The sequence below is a fragment of the Pelodiscus sinensis genome, chromosome 4 (genome assembly GCF_052426305.1).
Source record: "Pelodiscus sinensis isolate ZL-2025 chromosome 4, ASM5242630v1, whole genome shotgun sequence".
In the NCBI taxonomy this organism is placed as follows: domain Eukaryota; kingdom Metazoa; phylum Chordata; order Testudines; family Trionychidae; genus Pelodiscus; species Pelodiscus sinensis.
Window position 1 is genome coordinate 45668428 of NC_143055.1, and position 21469 is coordinate 45689896.

The window sequence follows — 21469 nt, forward strand, 5'->3', positions numbered from 1 at the left end:
TTCACCTTTATTCGGGTCTGGTGAGGCCAAATCTGGAGTATTGTGTCCAGTTCTGGGCCCCCCACTACAAAAAGGAGAGGTTCCAGCAGAGGGCAACCAAAATGATTTGGGGGCTGGAGCATATGACTTATGAGGAGAGACTGAGGGATTTTGGTCTGTTTAGTCTGCAGAAGCAAAGAGTGAGGGGGGATTTGATAGCAGCCTTCAACTTCCTAAAGGGAGGTTCCAAAGAGGATGGAGAGAGGCTGTTCTCAGTAGTGACAGATGGCAGAACAAGGAGCAATGGTCTCAAATTGTGGTGGGAGAGGTCCAGGTTGGATATTAGGAAAGCTATTTCACTAGGAGGGTAGTGAAGCACTGGAATGGGTTACCTAGGGAAGTAGTGGAGTCTCCATCCCTAGAGGTGTTTAAGTCTCGGCTTGACAAAGCCCTGGCTGGGTTGATTTAGTTGGGATTGGTCCTGCCTAGAGCAGGGGGTTGGACTTGATGACCTTCTGAGGTCTCTTCCAGCTCTATGGTTCTATGATTCTATGACATTTAGACAACTTTTCAGAGTACTGACTGTACTTTCTCTGCCCTGTGCTGATTGGCTGCATACTTCATCCCTCTGCCTTCCAGTCTCTTCACCTCAACTTCACTCCACATCTGCCCCTCGTCTCTCTCCCTCACATTGTCTTCCCTTCAATGGCCTTTCTCCTTTTATTTCCACATCCCATTTAGCTTACCTCCTCCTAACTAAACTCATCTCACTATCCCACAAAAATGAATGGAACTAACATGTTTACTGTCATCAGATTGTTCACTCTGCTTGTGTGTTAGACATACTCCTTTTCTCACCTTGTATCTGTACTATTAAGGATATAAGCTCTTTGAGGAATGCTTTGTTCTATTCTGTGCCTGTACAGTGCCTAGCAAAGTGGTGCCCATTTTTGATTCTTAGGCACTATCATAATAAGCATGATTATTTCTAAACCAAAGATGAAATCCAAGTTCCCCTGAAGTTCAGAATTTTGCCCCCACTTCTTAAGAACAGTTTCTAGCATACCAACAGATAAAAACAAAGGGCAATATCACATCTGGAGGAACATTTTTAAAATCTTACAGTGAAAGATGGAATTTTGCAAAATGTTTCCATTCACTCAGAATTAGAACTTCAAGAACCAAGTGCTCAGATGGGATTACTGGAGTTTCCTGCTGCAAAATCCTACCTCAATATCTCAATGTGAATAGGAGTCACTTTGGCTCATCTGACAGCAAGGATAGCAAAGTGTATTCTTCAGTAGTTTTAACCATGCTATTAAGGTGTGAGACTACCAGCCCAAGGAGAGGACAGAGGTCCTATTTGCTGAGGTTGGATGCTAGCTAAGTTGAGGAGATAAATGCACCACTGACAGCACACTGATGGATGGATGAAGAAATGGCTAAAACAACACAAATAAATAGGCCCCAACTCCTCAATCCATTTTACGATGGTGGTGAGGAGTTCAGTCGATGAGAGAATCTATGAGAGAATTTCAGAAAAAGGACTGACCTCTCAGCATGCATCTATAACTGCAATACGCAGATTGATCTGACCAACCATATAAGGGAGCAGAAAACAAGGACAGGCTGTGACATTCTCCATCTCTGCATAACACAACAAAGAAAGGAGATGGAAGTGAACTGGAGAGATGATAGTACCAACATGTTGGGAAAAGGAGAAGTCATGAGAACCACTGGAGGAACTGGATTTATTATTAATAAGGAATGATCTCCAATAATCATCTCCTACAAGTTCAAGTCATGCACATTGGAGAGCTACACTTTCAACTGAACAAGATCATCACCCTCCAAGTTATTCAGATCTATGCTTCCACAAGCACAAGTGAAGGTGACAATGTAGAAGAATTCTATCAGGAGCTCAAGGGAACTGTCACTCAAAAAATCCACATAACCAATGGGCGATTTCAATGCTAAAGTTGGATGAGGGAAAAATATTAGAAGTTCATTGGAAGTTATGGCATCAATGAACAGAATCGGGGGCTCTGTCTACACTGGTGGGTTCTTGTGCCAAAATATGCAAATGAGGCTAAGCGTGGAATATTGCTGAGCCTCATTTGCATATCTAATGAGCCATCATTTTTGCGGAAGAGGCTCTTGTGCCAGAAGGAGCATCTACACTGCCCCTTCTTGCGCAAGAAAAATCCTCTTGCTCCATGCCCCTACGCTGATTATTTTAAGGAATAACGGCATAGCGCAAAAGGGTTTTTCTGGCGCAAGAAGGGGCACTGCAGACAGCTCTTTCTGGCACAAGAGCTTCGTCCGCAAAATGGCGGATCGTTAGATATGCAAATGAGGCTCAGTGATATGCCACGCTTAGCCTCATTTGCATATTTCTGGCGCAAGAACCCACCAGTGTAGACATAGCCTACGAGAAGTGCAACTGGCAACTCTGGTGGAGCCAAAATAAATATTCATTGGTAACACTTGGTTTAATAAGAAGGAAAGAAGGAAGTGGACATGGATCATGCCCAATGTGAAGAACAAGAATGAGACTGACTATATTCTGATCAATAAGCAACACATTGCATAAGACATCTCAGGAGTACCATAATTTAACACTGGTGGTGATTATTGCTTGCTTGCTCAGAGCACAGCTCACCAACAAAAAAAGGTAGTGAAGAAAGCATCGCAAATGGCAAATCAGAGACAGCAGCCAAAAACATTCAGTGTGGCAATATTGAAAGTGAACATTTCCAAGGAAGACTGGAGTCTTATAAACTCAGAATTATAAAAGCTTCATTAATAAGTTGAGGCAATGCATGAAATTAGTCAAGAAAGGAAGACTGAAAGGAGTGAAAGAAAAAAATCGCTGAAGAAATATGCAACTTATTAGAGAAGCAGAGGAATATGAAGAGCTCTGCAAGTCAATATGAAGAAGTCCTCTGCAAGCTGATATGAAGAAGACTAAAGGAGGACTTTGAGAACTACTGAAATGAAAGGCTCTTAAAGATGGTTGAAGATTGCTGAACATTCAAAATGCAAAATGGGATTTTACACTGTGCAGGTCAACAATAGTGGCATTGAAGAATAGCGATGGAAAAACAGTAATTGACAGAACAGAGATAAAAGTGGTCTGCAAAGATTTCTACATGAACTGCTCACATTTCAAATAAATGCCCTGTATCAACAGCTCACAGACCAACAAGCATGTACTCCCAGGCCTGGTCCGTGAAATTTGACAGATAGTTCACCAAATGAAGGTGCCGCAGGTAAAGATGGACCAATAATCAAAATGGTAATAGCTGGACGCCAAGATCTCTGGGAAAACTTTGTTCAGAGGTTTAGCCATTATTTGGAAATGCAGAAGATACCATCTAACTGGAAGGATTACAATGACATTCTGCTGCACAAGAAAGGTTATGATGTAAAGAACTATTGTCCCATATGCCTAATGTCACGTTTACAAACTAACATGTCCCCAAAATAACAACAAACTTACTTTCACAGACTCTGTATTACCTTCATCGACTGCAAAAAAGCACTCGACAGCACAGAGATCAATGCAGGATTGAAAGCACTTGCAGAGCAGGGCATCAACACAAACCTTATCACACTATTAAAGGAATCAAATTCTGACTGCAATACAATATAACTTTATTTGATACTCCCCTTGGCATCCCAAGTAAGAAATGTTTGAAACAAGTAAACTCTTCACAACCTGCTTCGACATGGTAATTAGGTGGATGAATTGAAAGGGTGGAAACAGCATTACTGGAAATCAGTTAAGTCATCTTAGAGTTGCAAGATGATATGTTGATTGATGAAAATACTATCAAACTACAGAAAAAGCTGCAAGAATGCAATACAAAAAGCAGCCAAGTTTTGGACTGAAAATAAACTGTTCCAGAATGAAATTGATGAGATCTGATACCTTTCCAAAATCCCAAATAACAATCAAGTGAGAGAAAATAGAAGAAGTTGTGTATTATGTTTATTTGGGCCAAGTAATTAACATGGGCCATGATTAGGAAGGTGAACTCTCACATAGCAAAAAAAGCAGATTGGTGTGTATTCAATTCTATCAAGGAAAAATCAACAAGGCAAAATGAGCCAACCTCTTCAATGCAACAATATTGCCAGTACAGTTGTATGACAGTGAAACATGAGCAATAACAAAGATAGTGGAGCAGCAACTGTCTGTCACAAAGAGAGCAATGGAAAGAAGAATTTTGGGAATTTCAATCCACAAGCAAGTTCTCACTGAAGTGATCAGAGAGCAGAGTGGAGTGCAAGATGTAATTGTTGAGAGCATGTGTAGTAAAATGCAATGAGCTGGGCTAATAGCAAGATTCACTGACAATCAATGGACTGCAGCTGTCACCCAGAGGTACCCACAGGAACTGAAATGATAACCCAGCTAATCTCCAAAAAGATGGGAAAATTTTATTGTGAAAAGACATTGCCACACATGGAGAAGGAAGGGCAGGATACGAGAATGGAAGATGTGTTGTGATTGGCGCAATTTACTAATGGGTTGAAATCTGATCAATCAAGGTGACCAAGGTGATTGAAGTTTCAAACATTAACATAATAATATAATAATGTTAGAATCTTTGTCTATAGTTTGAATGAGAAAAAAATAAATGCTCCTTAATGTTCTGTCATCAATAACTGGAAAGATCAGAACCCGGAAAATATTTTATCAGCGTTAAAAGAAAATATAAATTAATCAGTTTATTTGTAGAGATAATCTCTCTCCAATAAGACACAATACATCTCAGGTACAAAACTAAACATGTAGAAAGCAGTAAGATATTCTATTTTAAGATCTGTGAGTTTTCTATTGATTATACCAGAGAAAATGTGTCATGATTGGATTTAAGACTGAAAAAGTTTTACATTTCTGAAAAGTCTATAAAGCATGCAGTCACTGAATCAAACTACAAATATCTTTAAAATTCCAGATCCTATGAACATTTAATATTTGCTTAACTTTGAGTATATTAGTTGTTCCATTTAACTTCAATGAGACTAGTTATATGTGCTAAGTCAAGTACATTTGGGTATGTCTACACTAGCTCCCTAGCTCGAACTAGGTAGGCTAATGTAGGCATTCAAAGTTGCAAATGAAGCCCGGGATTAAATATCCTGGGCTTCATTTGCATCTTCCCGAGCGCCGTCATTTTTAAAAGTCCCTTAGTCCGAATTCCGTGCCCGCGGCTACATGCGGCATGGAGTAGGTAGTTTGAATTAGGATCTCTAATTCAAACTACTGGTACATCTCGTTCCATGAGGAGTAAAGGTAGTTCGAATTAGGATCTCTAATTTGAACTACCTACTCCGTGCCGCGTGTAGCCGCGGGCACGGAGTTCGGACTAAGGGACTTTTAAAAATGGCGGCGCCTGGGAAGATGCAAATGAAGTCTGGGATATTTAAATATATGCAACTTCGAATGCCTATGTTAGCCTCCTTAGTTCGAACTAGGGGGCTAGTGTAGACATACCCTATGTGTTTTCAGGAGTGGGCTATGGTTCACCAGATAATATTCTATTTCAAGATCCAGTTCAAGTAATTCATTATTTTTAAATTAGCAAACAAGTAGTTGATAATCTAGCAACAATATTTATTCCTACTGAAAACAGGAAATGCTGTGCATTTGTAACAAAATGTTGTAGTGTTTTAGGTGAAGTGCTGTAGCTATTCAAGTCAATGGCAAAACTACTATCAACTTCAAACAGGGGTCAGAATTTCACCTCTCAATATTTTACTTGAACATAGTTTTGAGCTTCTTAATGTATATTGTTTGAGATGAGGACATATGTAGTGCTGATATTAACAGCTATCCATTAAAAAATAAACCATTACAATATAGAGAGATGGTTTGTTATATTAATATTTCCTCTCAACTATTAGACTATTTTTCTAATGCTTGAATAACTGAGTACAGAAATATATCTGACTCTTGTTTTTACATGTATCTATCATACTTTGAAAAGTTTACATTAAAAATCCTCAACAGCAATGACCCTATCAGTTACCTTGTTCTCTACAATAGACAATTTAAAGTTATATTATTGGCAAGACAAGTTTAGATTCAAATGGAATGGTCAAATTTTCTTAACCCTTCTCATCTGCATATAAAACGTGAGTAATTCTGGCCCCAAATAATAACAATTTAGCAATAACAAATATTGACTCAGTAAAAATGCATATAAAATTCAATCTGTGTGTGCAAGTTTGAATACCTGTTCACAATATTTCTAAGCTGTGCATTTTTAAAATGTCACAGCTTAAACAATACTAAATTATGAATTTTGAACAAAAGAGATACTAAGCAATCTTTAATGCTTACCAATCATCTGAAGAACAACTATAATCCTCAGGCTCAGGACAATGGCTGCACAAAAAGCAAAGAAAGGATAGAAATAGAGGGAAAATATAATCACAAAGAGGCTACAAAATCAGGTCACATATGAAAGAAAAGTTAGTAAAGGAAATGAATTTCTAAAAGAGAAAACATTTTAGAGTACCTCAAAAGAACTGATAGTGCCAAAATATCAGGAAAAAGAAAATGCTGCAGTAAAATATAGAGTGTTTGTTGGGGCTCTATAATATGCAACCAGGCTAAGTTAATTCATGCTTGATTTATCTTTATGAATGGGTATCCAACAAACTGCCTGATCCAAAGCCCATTTAAGTCAATGGAAGATTCCCATTGATTTCATTAGACTTCAGATTAGCCCATTACTATGGTTAAAAAAAACCTGAAAATCTAATATCAGAGAAAATTAGAGATTTCCTACAGCACAAGATATTTTCAATGCATTAGTTCAAGAGATGCCAAGACACTTACATAAATACAAAATACTGTATAACTAAGTCAAAACAGAAACCATGGGGCAGATCTTCAGCTGGTGTAGTGATTGCTTCACTGAAGTCAGTGGAACTATATAATTTATACTAGCTGAAGATGTGCTCCTAACCTTGCAAACTGGTTTACACTAGTTAATTCTGCATGTACATTATATCATAAAAGCACTCATTTTGAAAATATGTGTAATTAAATACGAATTTGTTCTGCAAAGTGTCCTGAAAGTGCTGAACTTCACAAATGACCGTATAGTATGAAGGAATTCAACCTCTCATAGCATAGGTGAAATTATTTACCACATCATTAGTGATGTATTTTCAAGAAGCTACAGATGAAATAGAGCAGTTTTATTTCTCTGCCCAGCCCCCTCATCAAATCTGCTCTGAAAGGAGAAAGCAATCAAGAAAGAAAATTCTCAGGGATGTTGCTCTCTGAGATGCCCCTAAATTATCTGGCTTTCTGATATATTATGGACAGTGAATCCTTTCAAAGGAGAAGCTCTATTAAAGATGCTTATGTCTCATGCAAGGGAGATGGCATGGATATGAGGAGGCCACAGGGATCAATTTATATCAATGTAATTTCATTTTTTTTTAAAAAGATTGATTTAAATCATGTTGAGTTATGAATAGCTATTATGAACATGTGTGCTACTGTAACTTTAGATTAAAATTTAAAATAAATTAAGTTGCAAAAACTGTTCATTTTTTCACTACTATTGGGTATCATATTTGAATAATCAAAACTGTTACAAGCCAAAACAAATAAATACATAAATAAAATGAAAATGGAAAATTAAAAATTAAAATTATAATGCCACAAACTCTTAACTAGGCACATACTTTGTACTCACATAAATAGTCCATTAACTTCAATGGGACTATCTCATGTGATTAAAGAAAGCAAATATCTAAATTTCTCAGAATCTGAAGTTAAGATTATATTTTTACTAAAAACTTCTTAGTGATATAAAATCTTTACTACTAAAAAACAAAATGGCTTTAGTGTTAACAATGAAAAGTTATTTAACTTTCATTACATTAATAAAGCTGTGAACTTGTATGATATAGGCAAAGGACAAAATTTTCAATGCTTAAAAGTTAGGGTCCTAAAACCATACTGATGCATGCCAGGGTGAGATTTCTAAAATATTTAAGTGATTTAAGAGTAAAAGTATTATTGATTTTGAACTGCAAACTCTTTTATGTAGAGACTAGATAAAGAATATTAGCCTCATAACCAACAACTCTTTTCATAACCACGAGAAAAAGATCTTCTTAACTATGTCCAATGCCAGGAGGAAATTAAAGAAAAATTAGCAACTTTAATTTGATATTAAAATCTAAACACTTACCCATAAGCAACTCCTGCTATAGTGCACTTCTTAAACTGCATGACATTGCAAGTCAGGGTACCAGTTTTGTCAGAAAATATGTATTTGACCTAAATAAATTTTAAAACTCATTACAATAGTATATTCTGTACATATTTCTATATTTAACAATTCATAGATGTTAACATACTTTAGCCATTTCTACAATTAACTACTTTACTCATTTTACTAAGTATAAAAATATTTGACTTATAACATAAATCTTATGAATACATGCTTAATATCTATAATTTCCAACTGCAAAATATATTAAAATGGATGTACAGATTGGGCTTGATTCAATAAATGGAAATATGCTCCACAGATTGCAGAAATTCCACTACTGCCTGAAATTAATGGCACAAGTAGTATAGGGTCATGTTTCTGGCAAAGGTCAGTCCTTCTAACTATACTTATTGTACTAATATCCTTATGAGGAAACTTCTTTCTAAACCCAAATCATCAATTAAAATATGTGAATAAACCCAAGCCAAACTCCTGTGTTCTCAGTGCCTGATTCAAATGTAGAAGGGACCAAAGACACACATGTTGCAGGAGAGGGGTAAGGCACAGCTGGGAAGGGGTTGGGATAAGGAGCTTTGGAAGTGGGAAGGAGCAGAACCTTGGACTGGAGGCTGAGGAGGTGGAGAAGAGAAACTTGGAGTTGGGGTTGCATACATGTGAGATTGGAATTAGCTGGACAGAGAATCAGACTTAGAGCTGGGGGAATAGACTAGAACAAGAAGCTAGTGTGTGGAACAAGGAAAGGGGGCTGGTATGACAGATTTAACATGGAGCCATGATTGGGATGGGGAACTATGCCTGGGCAAAGAAACTGGACTAGAAGCTGAGGGGATACTTAGACTGGACAAGGAATCCATAGAAAAAAAGTGGACAAAGAGCTATTGGAACTAAGGTGTGGTAGGCAGTGAGACAGTCAAGTTGGAAGGAGGAAAGACAAGCCAGATGAGGACCTAATACAGTGTTCTCAACTCGTTTCAGTCCACGGACCACCAGGCCAATCAAAAAATTTTCGTGGACCACCTCCTTTTTGAGACATGATAAAAAAAGAGCAGACAACAAACATTTTGGTTTGAAATTTATTTCTTACTAACAGATTTTTGGATTCTCTTCTCACTGACAAGCTTTTCAATGTTTGGAGTGGTACTTGATAATGCACAACAAATATCGCTTTCCACTGCAAGCTGATTCCTCTGTTTGGACTTAACGTGCAACAAACACAAAAATCCAGTCTCACACATATAAGTTGATGCAAATGGCAAAAGAAATCTGACTGCATGTGCTGACAGATTTGGGTAACTCACGGTCACGCTGACCCAAAATTTCTCTATGGTAGACTTGCGCCGCAAAATCATTTTTCAGATCCAAGAATTCCTCCTGCAGATCCTCTGGAACATTATTAACATCTGTTTTAAATGGATTCCTGATAAAAGATAATCCATCCCTTGTCTTGTCCACTTCTGGAAAGTATCATTGGAATTCAGTTTGTAGCTTCCATAAATGATCAAGAATTTGCGTCTGAATGGCTTTCTTTCCCCCGAGCATGGCATCCACATATGGAAAGTGAACCAAATTATTGCCTTTGACTCTTACGATCCAGAGTTCCAATTTGTCAAGAAAAGCCTTGATGATGCTTTGGTGAGAGAACCAATTTGCACCTTTCCCTTGCAGCTGAAGATTCAGTTTGTTCAAGATTCCAAAAATATCGACAAGATACACAAGTTCTAAATTTGACTTCGTCAGCACGTTTCGGAATTCCTCTTTCCCTTGAGCTTGGAGAAATAAATCCAACTCCTCTCTCAACTGAAAAACTCTGTTGAGAACATTCACTGCTGACAACCACTGTATAGAAATGTAGAACAGCAACACTTCAAAGTCGGAACTCATCTCCAGGCAAAATCTTTTTAACAGTCTGGTGTTCAGAGCCGATGACTTGATGTGATTCACCACTTTCACCAACCCTTTGAAAATGGCATTCAGTTGATCAGGCAATATTTTTGATGCCAAAGCTTCCCTATGAATGAAGCAATGAACTCTGGTTTCACCAGCGTTTGGAAGCCCGATCTTGAGCCCACCATGGCAGGTGCATCATCAGTGGTGACACCCACAAGATTTACCCAATCCAGATCATGTACGTCAAAGAAATTGTTAACAATTTCCATCACATCCTGAGCCTTTGTGGTGGTAGCAAGAGTCTTAAAAAGAAACTCGTCTTTGAAGTTTCCCTCAACCATGTATTGTGCGAACACCAATAGCTGAGAGCACAATGTGACGTCAGTCGATTCATCCAATTGTATGGCAAACAGTGGAGACTTCTTTATTTCATCTACAACTTGTTCACTGATGTTCTGTGATATCTCATTTATCCGTCTCGATACTGTGTCATTTGAGACAGATATACCATTCAGCTTCCTTGCTGCTTCCTCACCAAGAACAAGCTGCACCATCTCTTTTGCACAGGGGAGCACAAGTTGCTCTACAATGGTATGAGGCTTCTTGGCCTGTGCAACTTTGTTTGCAACAACGTAGGAAGTGCACACTGCATTGCTTGTCTTGTTGAGTCGAGGTGCTGCTGTTTCAGACCTGATAACCGCCGCTCAAAATAATCTTCATCCTTTTGCAACAAGTTGGGGTGACACTTTTTGAGATGGAGTTTCAGCTTAGCCGGCTTCATTGAGTCATTCCCCAAGACTTTGAAACAAATAACATATTGTGGCAAATCCATGCTGCCTGTTTCTTGACAAGTGAAGCCGAATTTGATGTAATCCTCTGAATACTTGTGCTTGACATTTCTTCCTGTCGTTGCCATTATAAACAAACTACACCACACCTGTAAAACAGTACATGTAGCACAGGATGAACAACACGGCAACCACTCAGCACGATGGCGGCAGCTACACTGACGCTCAGAGCCTCAGATGGAAGTTACTGGCAATACAATGCAGTTGCGTCCTAGGTGACGCTATGGATGATGCGCCGCGTGCTTGTGAACATGGTGTAGCGGGTTCCCTCACTTTTTTTTTTCTGCCCAGTTCTTCCTTCCAGGGTGGACAGTTGGGGGAAGTGGCTGGCTGCTCGGACATGCCACGTTTGGGTGTGGTGGTGGCTTCACATCACTGACCTCTGGCAGTGACCACTCCTCAGTTGCTCTGCACCCACCTTCCGGGGGAGTATAGTCCATGTTGTTATGGTCCACTTCTCCTCCAGGGTCCTCCCGACACTCGGGGATCCCAAGTTCTTCTCCTTGGGGATTCCTAACTCCCTTCGAACTGTCCTAGCCTCAGGCCCCCTGCCAGCCCCTTAACAGCCCCTCCGGGCAGGCCGCAGGATCTCCAGGCCCCTACTCCCTGGCCACAGGCGCGCCTCTGCCTACCCGGTTGCCTCCTGGACTTATGGGCTGGGGCTTCCCTGGCTCAGCCTCCCCCCCGACTACTGCAGCTGCCTCCTTTCTAGCTATGGTCACCTCCTATGTGGCCCGGCCCTTTAGGGCTGCCTTCATTGCTCGCCCCGGCCCTTCATGACTGCCTCCTAGGCAGCACCGGACTTCAGGCTGTGTAGCCTGGGTTCCTCCTGCCTGAGCCTCCCCAGTGCTGCCCTCCTCCAGGGAGCCTTCTTCTTCCCTGGCTGTCAGATCTTAATTGCTCTCTCCTCCAGAGCAGCAGGCAGGTAACTCTCTCTCCTCCCAGGAGCTGTTCTTATAGCCCTCAGCTGGGCTCTCCTCCCTCCAGCTCCTTGGCCCCTTAAAGGGACCGGGCAGGGCAACACCCTGCCACAACGGCATAAAACAGCCTAACGGCAGCACTTGCTCATGCCGTGTGACTTTGGACAATGTTCCTGTGGACCACCAAAAAAGTCACCGTGGACCACCAGTTGAGAACCACAGACCTGAGAGGATGGAAATGGGACAGGGAGTCTTGGGCTCTGGGCAAGAAGCATGGGGTTGGGATAAAAAGCCTGAAGAATGGAGCTGTAGACACGCAGGGTGAGAAAAATGGGATTGGGACAAAGTACCAGGGGTGGAGAAGAGACAGAATTGGAATAGGAATATGTTTGGAGGGAAGTAACAAAAGCAGTGACTGGGGAACGGGACAGGGGAATGGAAGAAAAGTCTGTGACCTCTAGAGGTACTTTCCTCCAGAGCCAAGAATGAAACCCACAATTTTCTCAGTCTCTTCATCACTCTGCTATCAGCAAATGTCTGTGAAACTGAATGGCAAAGTGGGCCATATACCTGAAGTGTCAACATATTACACCCACCCGTCTGTAATTCTGTTAATTCAGTAGTAGAGCGCTGTGTGGTGGATCCAAAGATTCCCATGAGGATGTATTAACAAGGTGCCTCAGCAAAATGCAATTTCTGATTTTTTTCAGTTTAGTTTTTGAAAAGCTCAGAAATTACACACACAAAAATTATGTTAAAAGAACATTATCAAGTTAGCAATGTCAAGTACTCAAATGTATGCATTGTGATACAGTGTTTAATTTAATGATTGCATACTTTTTCCCCCACAGGACTCTGTCTCATTCAATACACAGGATAGCTTGTTGTGAGGATGAATCAGGGTTTTATAGTTGAAAGACAAGGTTGTGTTAGGACTCCTGCTTCATTTGTTGCACAAATTGGAAGATGTATAATGAATGAGGCAGAAAGGAAAAAAAATCTTACGATAAAAGCATTTGAATACTGCTGTGGAGAACTGGATTCTATCCCTGCCCCTGCCACAAAAGTCCCTATGTGATGCTAGTCAAGCCACTTAAACCAAACTTTCCACATGTAGCAATTAACTCATTTTCTAGGTGTCTCATTCATATCTGCAGTTGATGTTTTGGAAGCAGTGCTTTAACACATAAAGTGCTATATACTTAAAAAATCTGAAAAATCAGATTCTAGTTGTCTCAAATTGGGAATCCAAAATTAAATATAGTTTAGATCTTAATTTCTCCATGCCTCAGTTTCCCATCTATAAAATGGGGAGAACAATACTCCCTTATGCCACAAGGATGTAGTGAAAAGTCATCAATGCATGTGAAGCACCAACATACCACAGTGATGAATGGGACACCCATTGAACAACAAGGATAAAAAACATTGAATAGCTGTTGATTAAGTAAATAATGTCTATTCTGTCCACTGAATGAAACCAGTTCCTTTGGAAAAAATAGCTATGTGATCATGAAAGTAAAGACTGATCATAATGCATTCTGTAACTGGAGACTAAACTGAAGTCACACTGGAATTTCTTAACGTTTGAATGCATGAGTTAAACTTAATGTTCTAGTAATGTAGCTTTGTGTGTGTGCACGATACAAACATATGTGCATATTTAAAATTGGAGCTAAAATTCCTTGGTCTTAATAAGAAGATATAAATTCATATGAAAACTGTATGTCTAATAATTTAATATAGACTTAAATAATTACTATCCAGAATATATTAAAATCAGGACTGATAACATTTATGAAAGAATAAGGCCACTCTCACATTTTTAATAGTGCAAGTAAAAACAATTGTTCACAAATTCATATGCTGTTAAGTTCCAGTAAGCAATATGGTCTACCTGGCCAAGTTCCTCATTGAGATTGGATGTACGAGCCATGGAGGCAGTATCTGTAGGTTCGTAATGCATGTCTATATCCTAAAGACAGATATAAATAGTTAAAAGCTAGTTTTCCACATTTTGAAAAGATAAAACACTTAGCTTCTTTATTGTTGTTGTTTATTATTAATACATAGGTTTGGCAGAATTCAATTTTTTTATAATTTCACTAAATAGTATCTATGTTTAATTTAAATTTTCAATAATGGGAAATTATGGGGACTGCTAAACAATGGGGTTGGGGAATCAGGTAATAATTATTTAATGACACTGCATGTTAAGACTCAAAATGTTAAAGCCTTATAAAATTATATCACAAATTGTCAACATTATATGTCAAATCATAAAAATCTCTAAATAAAACTTGAATAAGTTCAGTTGTGGCATTTTTCTGACTTTGCTTATCTGTAAAATATTATTATACTCATGGAAACATTTTTGTCATCTTGTGTGTATATAGTGAAATTGAAGTTTACTGACATTTAACTAATACTTCCAAGCCTAGATATATTGAACCTGACTATAAATTGTTTATTTTATGACATATATTTCAACTGAAAAACCTTTATAGGCAATCAGATGAGTACAAAAGGTGCTCTGAAATAGAAATATGTTTTCAGCTTTTAAACTAATTTCATGACTTGACTTATATTTTAGAGACCATTTTCATTCAGATGATTTTAATGATCTGTGTATGAGAAAGTAACCATATCAATATATTGAAAATGGGTACCACTGAAAATAAAGATAAACCATATTAAAGTACCAACTTATCTGCAAAAGCCTTATGATTATGCTAAAGGCATTTTAAAGTTTGTAGTTTCATATTAGACTCAAATAAATTTTAAAGACACAGACTGTTTTTCATGTGTTCCCCTCTTATGGTGTCACCACTGTAACTTAGCCTTCACTCTGCCTTAACTGGAAATTTCCAACCTTAAATCTGTTTGGCTTTCTAATGTATGTGCTTGTCATCAGCTTAACTGTTTTATTTAAATCTTTTAATCCTTTTACCCATTCTCTGTCTTTTTTTTTTTGTCTTTTAGAGTCTAAGGGTACGTCTACAGTGCATGCTTATTTCAGAAAAAGTTATTCCGGAAGATATATCAAAAATAGCTTATTTTAAAATAAAGCGTCCATACTACAGGGAAGCCTCAAAATTAGTCCAAGGCAGGTTCTCCTAATGTGGATGTGCTATCTCAATTTAGAGCCCCAGGAAGCACTGGAGAGAAATTTCTTAGAATGGCCGTGGTAAGGAGCTATTTAGAAATAGCAGTAGAGAAGCATTCATACTGCAGCTATTTTGAAATATCTATTTCGGAAGAGGAGTTATTCCTCGTAGAATGAGGTTTACAGAAGTTGGAATAAGTCGCCCATTATTTTGTTATTATTTTGAAGTAATGTAATTGTTGTGAAGACACTCGCATTGTTATTTTGTAATAACACCAATTATTCCGAAATAACGGTGCAGTGTAGACACGCACTAAGGGTATGTCTACACTACAAAGTTAATTCGAACTAACAGATGTCAGTTCGAATTAACTTTGAAAGGCGCTACACTAGCAAACCGCTAGTTCGAACTTAATTTGAACTAGCGGAGCGCTTAATTCGAACTAGGTAAACCTCATTTCATGAGGACTAATGCCTAGTTCGAATTAACTAGTTCGAATTAAGGGCTGTGTAGCCACTTAATTCGAACTAGTGGGAGGCTAGCCCTCCCCAGCTTTTCCTGGTGGCTACTCTGGGCACCACCAGGGAAACTCTTCTGCCCCCCTCCCGGCCCCGGAGCCCTTAAAGGAGCACGGGCTGGCTACGGTGCCCGTGCCAGGTGCAAGCCTGCCAGCACCCAGCCAGCAGACCCTGCACCTGGCACGGCTCGAGCCAGTCACCCGCTGCCACCCAGCCCTCCGCCTCTTTCCGGGACCAGGCTGGTGGTTCCCAGGAGCCTGCCCAGGTCCGCAAGAGGCGGGCGCCCGCCTGGTCTAGTGCAGACTTTGTGGACCTCATCCATGACCTCCGCACTAGGCACAGGAAAGTGGCCGTCTAGGGAAGGATAGCTGCCAGCCTGGCCACCCAGGAGCAGGTGTGCATGAAAATCAAGGGGGTCCACTGAGACCCCCGACCCTGATCCCTGAGCTTAGAATGGCCATACTGGGTCAGATCAAAGGTCCATCTAGCCCAGTAGCTTGTCTGCCGACAGCGGCCAACACTAGGTACCCTGGAGGGGATGGACCGAAGACAATGACCAAGCCATTTGTCTCGTGCCATCCATCTCCAGCCTTCCACAAACAGAGGCCAGGGACACCATTTCTACCCCCTGGCTAATAGCACTCCATGGACCCAACCTCCATGAATTTATCTCACTTCTCTTTAAACTCTGTTCTAGTTCTAGCCTTCACAGCCTCCTGCAGCAAGGAGCTCCACAGATTGACTATTTGCTTTGTGAAGAAGAACTTTCTGTTATTAGTTTGAAGCTTGCTACCCATTCATTTCATTTGGTGTCCTCTAGTCCTTCTATTATGGGAACTAATGAAGAACTTTTCTTTATGCACCCTCTCCACACCACTCATGCTTTTATAGACCTCTATCATATCCCCCCTCAGTCTCCTCTTTTCTAAGCTGAGAAGTCCCAGTCTCTTTAGCCTATCTTCATATGGGACCTGTTCCCAACCCCTGATCATTTTAGTTGCCCTCCCCTCTCCCAGCCTCTCTCTTCCCCTCTCCCACCTCCTTTTCCCCATCTCCCCGAGTTTTGTTCAATAAAGAGAGTTTCTATTTTTGAACACACGTGTCCTTTATTTTGTACATCAGAAAGGGGGGCTGGGGAGGGTAAGTGGAAGGAGGTGAGCGAGGAATGGGGTACGAGCCCCCGATGGGGAGGACTGGGGTGGCTATGCGGACTCTTCGGGGTGGAAGCTCTCCTGCAGCCCCCCGATCGATCTCCCTCCCCGGATGGCAGCCTGCGGCAAGTGCAGCCGGGCTGATGGCGGAGTGCTGTGATGTGCCGAGTGTGGGCACTCAGGGCACTCCAAGCCAGGACTGCTTTGCTGTCCCTCATCGAGTTAGACAAGCGAGCAGGGAACCCCTGAGAACTGTCTGTCCGGGGTGGGGGTCGGTTCCCTTTAAGCACAGCCCTCGGCTAGCCTGAGACAGCAGCTCCACGCTCTAAGTCCTAATCTGATGCCCTGCCGGCACTGCTTCCGGCCATCCTTAACCCCGGTTCAGGGTCCACTCAATGTGGACATGCTAGTTTGAATTAGCAAAACGCTAATTCGAACTAGTTTTTAGGTCTAGATGCACTAGTTCGAATTAGCTTAATTCGAATTAACTAATTTGAATTAAGTTAGTTCGAATTAGTGCTGTAGTGTAGACATACCCAATGATATTCAAATAGGCAGTGCATTTTGTCTTCTTTTCTTGTTGTACAATGCTTATAACATTTTAGTGCTATCATAAAATGAACCAACAGAAATATAATAGTTGATGAGTTGCTGTTCTTTTTTAATCTTCATGCATATCTCACACACATTTATTTTACACATCACATCTCGCACACAGAGATATTTATTTTTACATATTTGATCAAGGTACAAGATCATACAATTTGGAATAGTGTTTCCACAGCGGGAATTTTTCTATCAGTTGTGGGTACTTAATTTTCAAAACCACTCAAACTAAAGGGGGTTTAATGTAAATAAGAATAAAAGAGCAAAACCCTAAAGCTTGCCTAAAAGATTATTAGAAGGGGGCATAATTGGTCTACGCATATTTGGAGTCAAGCACACAAAGGCAGAGAATTTATTCAGTGTAGTACCAGAATGTATAATCAGAAGGAAGTGGATGAAATTAACAAAGAAAATTTACGCAGAATATCAGAAAAATGTCTTGAAATAGATGTATCTATTAGAACACATAATGGTTTTCCTTTGGGGTCTACTCAAAGCCCTACTGGCAGAACATTTAAAAATTGGAAAGAGAAAAATACTGGAAATATGCTGCAGAAAAAAATCCTGAGTTTCCAAAGAACAGTATCTGATCACATAACATTTCTGGTTTCTATGATACTGTGATTAATATTACATATTTTAAAATGTGGACTTATGTATCAGCAAAAATTAAAGAAAAATGAAGATAAAAAGATTTTTATCTATAGAAATGAACTACCTATCATGATTTACGAACAAGTGGTAATATTTGGTTTTAGAAATAAATGTAAGTCATAATAAGTGTCATATTTACCCAATTTATGAAATATGCCTGGATAAATTTAACAACTTCTAATGTAACCAATAAGCTGATGGGAATGAGATTATTGAAAAGAATGATAAAAGTCAAGAAATTCAGTCCAAAATTGTTAGCTCCACCATCTGTTAAAATAAAAGAAAGCATTTGTAATATTAAACACTCTTTTGATTAGGCAATCAATAGACAACATTTGTTGATTTGTTGACTTTTGTGAAATATACACATGTAAGTTCTTTAGGTATTTTGAGATGTGTTATACCACCTCCCCTATAATATAGGGATTGTGATCACATGCAGTTTTAATTTACTTAACATTTTTTTTCCAAATTTGAAAAAGCAGATTACCTGAATTTTTCCTCTTTAGACATATCCCTATATTTCTGCATGTGCTTTGTAGAGAAGATCAAACCAATTTGAATAAATAAAGAACAACTGAACTTTTACTCTAAATATGGACTTTCTAAATTTGAGAATCTTTTTTAAAGTGAAACTTGTGGGAAGGGAAAAAACACATCCTAACACCTCCTCTACACATCTTACTTCCGATAGTTGAAGGTAAAGCAACAAGATACTATAAGAAATGGTATTGTCATGGTTTTTACAAAAGGCACTAGGGATGTGAACGCATAACTAGTTAACCAGTTAATAGGTAAGAAGTTGTGCAGTAATGGTGGTTCTTCGAGATATGCATCCCTGTTGGTGCTCCACTCTGGGTGCAGGTGTGTTGTCGTGCCGGTGACCAGAGATTTTTCTAGTATTGTCTGTCACGTCGCGGCACCCTCTTGTGCTGTTAGTATCCATTAGGCACGTGTATGGCACATCTCCCTCCATTCCTTCTCTACCCGTGCTAGTAGAGCATGAGGCTCCAAAGCAGGGGAAAGAGAGAGGGTAGTGGAACACCCACGGGGACATACATCTCGAAGAACCACTATTACTGCACAAAGTGAGTAACTCTTTCTTCTTCTTCAAGTAGTCTCCCTGTGGGTGCTCCACTCTGGGTGACTATAAAGCAGTAGTCAGCTCATGGAGGTGGGTTTGGAAACCTGTTGTTGTGACAGAGAATAATACTGCTTGTCCGACATCCATGGATGATGCAATAGAAGATGCCAGAGCGTAATGTTGTACAAATGTGTGGTCTGATGACCAAGTGGCTGCATTTGCAAATTTCCTGAAGAGGTACATTTTTGAGCAAAGTGGCTGTAGAGGACATGGCCCTAGTGGAATGGGCAGTGATGGTGCCCGGTGGTTCTTTGTTGTGGATGGTGTAGCATGTGTAGATGCATGAAGAGCTCCACTTGGAGATCCTCTGAGAAGAGACAGCTTGACCTTTAGATCATTCCACAAAGGATAGGAAGAGTCTAGGAGATATCCGCCAGGGTCTCGTAAAATCAATGTAGAATGCGAGCAATTTGTGGACATCGAGGGTGTGCCATGCTGCGTTTGATGGATCAGTGTGTTGCTTGGTGAAAAACGCAGGTAAGTGTATCAGTTCACTGATGTGGAAGGGAGAGGGAACTTTTGGGAGAAATTTGGGGTAGTGTCGAAGTGTCACTCTGTCTTTGGTGAACATTGTATAAGGGAGGTCTGCCATTAGGGCAGCAAGTTCCCTCACTTGTCTACTGGAGGTTATTGCGACCAGAAGTCCTGGGCCATGATGTCACACCACGTCCAGGTATCTCCCCTCTCAGCTGTTGCGTGGCATTTGAGCACGCCGCTCATGTGCTCCCTTGGCCCCACCGTGCCCCGTACATGGCCGGGGCCAGGGAATTTAAAGTGCAGGGCTGCGGGGCCCTCTCACAATCCCCCTCTTCCTCCAGCAGCCGCCAGCCGGCCCTTCGGAGGACAGCCCACTGGAAAATTCCCGGTATCCCGCCAGGCCAGTCTGCCCCTGGTGCCAGTGAAGGGCAGCTCCTGACAGGAGCTTCGTGCCGTCAATGCTAAGGTTCTCATATTGCTCGGTGCAATGGAAGTAGGCAGTGCTGATTGGTCTGGTGGTGGCATATCGGCACAGGGTCTCTTGGGTGCCGATGCCGAGTGAGTTGGCTGCTTCACTGTCTAGCAGTGTTTGTATTGGCTGTTTGGTGCAGCTGGTGCTGCTTGTTTTTGTTTGGGCTACGAGTGCGCCCTCTTATTCAGTGCCGACATCTTGGGCAGTGCCGTGCCCGATGTGCTGGGCCTGTCCACAGTGCTGACCCTCGAGGCAGTCGGTGCCGAGGGTAAGGATTGGGCTAGAGATAGTCTCATTTGTGAGACGGACTTGTTAGAAGAGATAGAGGGACGTGATATATCCTTGCTCTGGCCATCAATTTGGAGCAGTGAGGGCACTTCTGTGTTTGGTGCAATACTCCAAGGCACTTTATACATGCAGAATGCTCATCAGAGACAGGCATAGCATCCTGGCACGCCTCTTGAAGGCAGGGAGATCTCTGCATTAGGTGCAATGAAAAGCGGTGGGCCAACAGAATTTTTTTTTTTGGCTATAGGGTTGGGCTTAAAACTTGGAAATGTGAGGAAACTAAGTGGAATTAACTGGGTTTTTTTTTGTCGTTTCTCTGTAGAACAGCAGGAAGGAAAGAAGCTCTATCTGCTGCCATGGACAGTGGAGAAGGAACTGAGAGAGCTGCGCCATGCATGCACCTAATGTACACCAATGGCACGAGGGGGAGCCATGGCGTGTGCACAGTGGACACTGCTAGAAAAATCTCCAGTTGCCGGCATGAGTACGTACCAGTACCCACAGTGGAGCACCTACAGGGACACTACTTGAAGAACCACCAGTTAAGTTTAATGGTTCTTGCTTACTGGGAAATGGTTAACCATTACCCAGGAGCGGCCCACTGCAGGTAGAGGGCAACTCTCCCCTTCCCCGAAGGCTGCTGCTTCTGGCCCCGTGTGAGGCTGCCAACTCCTAGCCTGCGTGAGCAGGGAGCCAGCAACCCAGAGTGGGACCAGAAGCAGTGGGCTGAAGCAGTCTTTGCCCACAGCATGGGGGCCACTCCCGCCCATCCCTATTTAATCAGTTAACCAGTTAAAATTAACATTTAACGGATTAACTAATTAAATGGGATTTTACATCCCTAAAAGGCACAGATATATGGTTTTACCAGACATCTCATAAATAAGCATGCTTACATGACATATGTGCATACAAAGTCTGGAATAATAGTATGACACAACTGATTAACAGTTTTGCACTACTTTTCCATGTTATCAGTTCCAGTGATTAATTACATCACTAGTGATTAGACAAATTAAGTTTTTAAATTATTTTTTTCCGGAAGAGTTTTTAGGGATACCTGACAATTTTACTCACCCATTTATAATCATGCTCATCACTAAGTCAGAGCTCCACAGTTTCTCTTTGAAATAAAAACAATTAGT

The 21469-nt window shown here is 40.7% G+C and overlaps 1 protein-coding gene across 6 annotated transcripts in view; it reads right to left on the reverse strand.

The window, feature by feature from the left end:
- The window catches only part of ATP8A1 (ATPase phospholipid transporting 8A1), a 222352-nt gene that overhangs the window by 133116 nt on the left and 67767 nt on the right, over nt 1–21469 (reverse strand). For 3 of the 6 annotated variants that reach the window (XM_006111916.5, XM_006111917.5, XM_006111919.5), the window contains 4 exons: nt 18083–18210; nt 13805–13882; nt 8208–8296; nt 6335–6379 (listed from right to left, as the gene is read on the reverse strand). In XM_006111916.5, the coding sequence (XP_006111978.1) occupies nt 6335–6379; nt 8208–8296; nt 13805–13882; nt 18083–18210 (340 nt within the window). The remainder of the gene's footprint in view (nt 1–6334; nt 6380–8207; nt 8297–13804; nt 13883–18082; nt 18211–21469) is intronic. The other 3 variants (XM_075930509.2, XM_006111918.5, XM_075930510.2) reach the window with 1 other exon arrangement.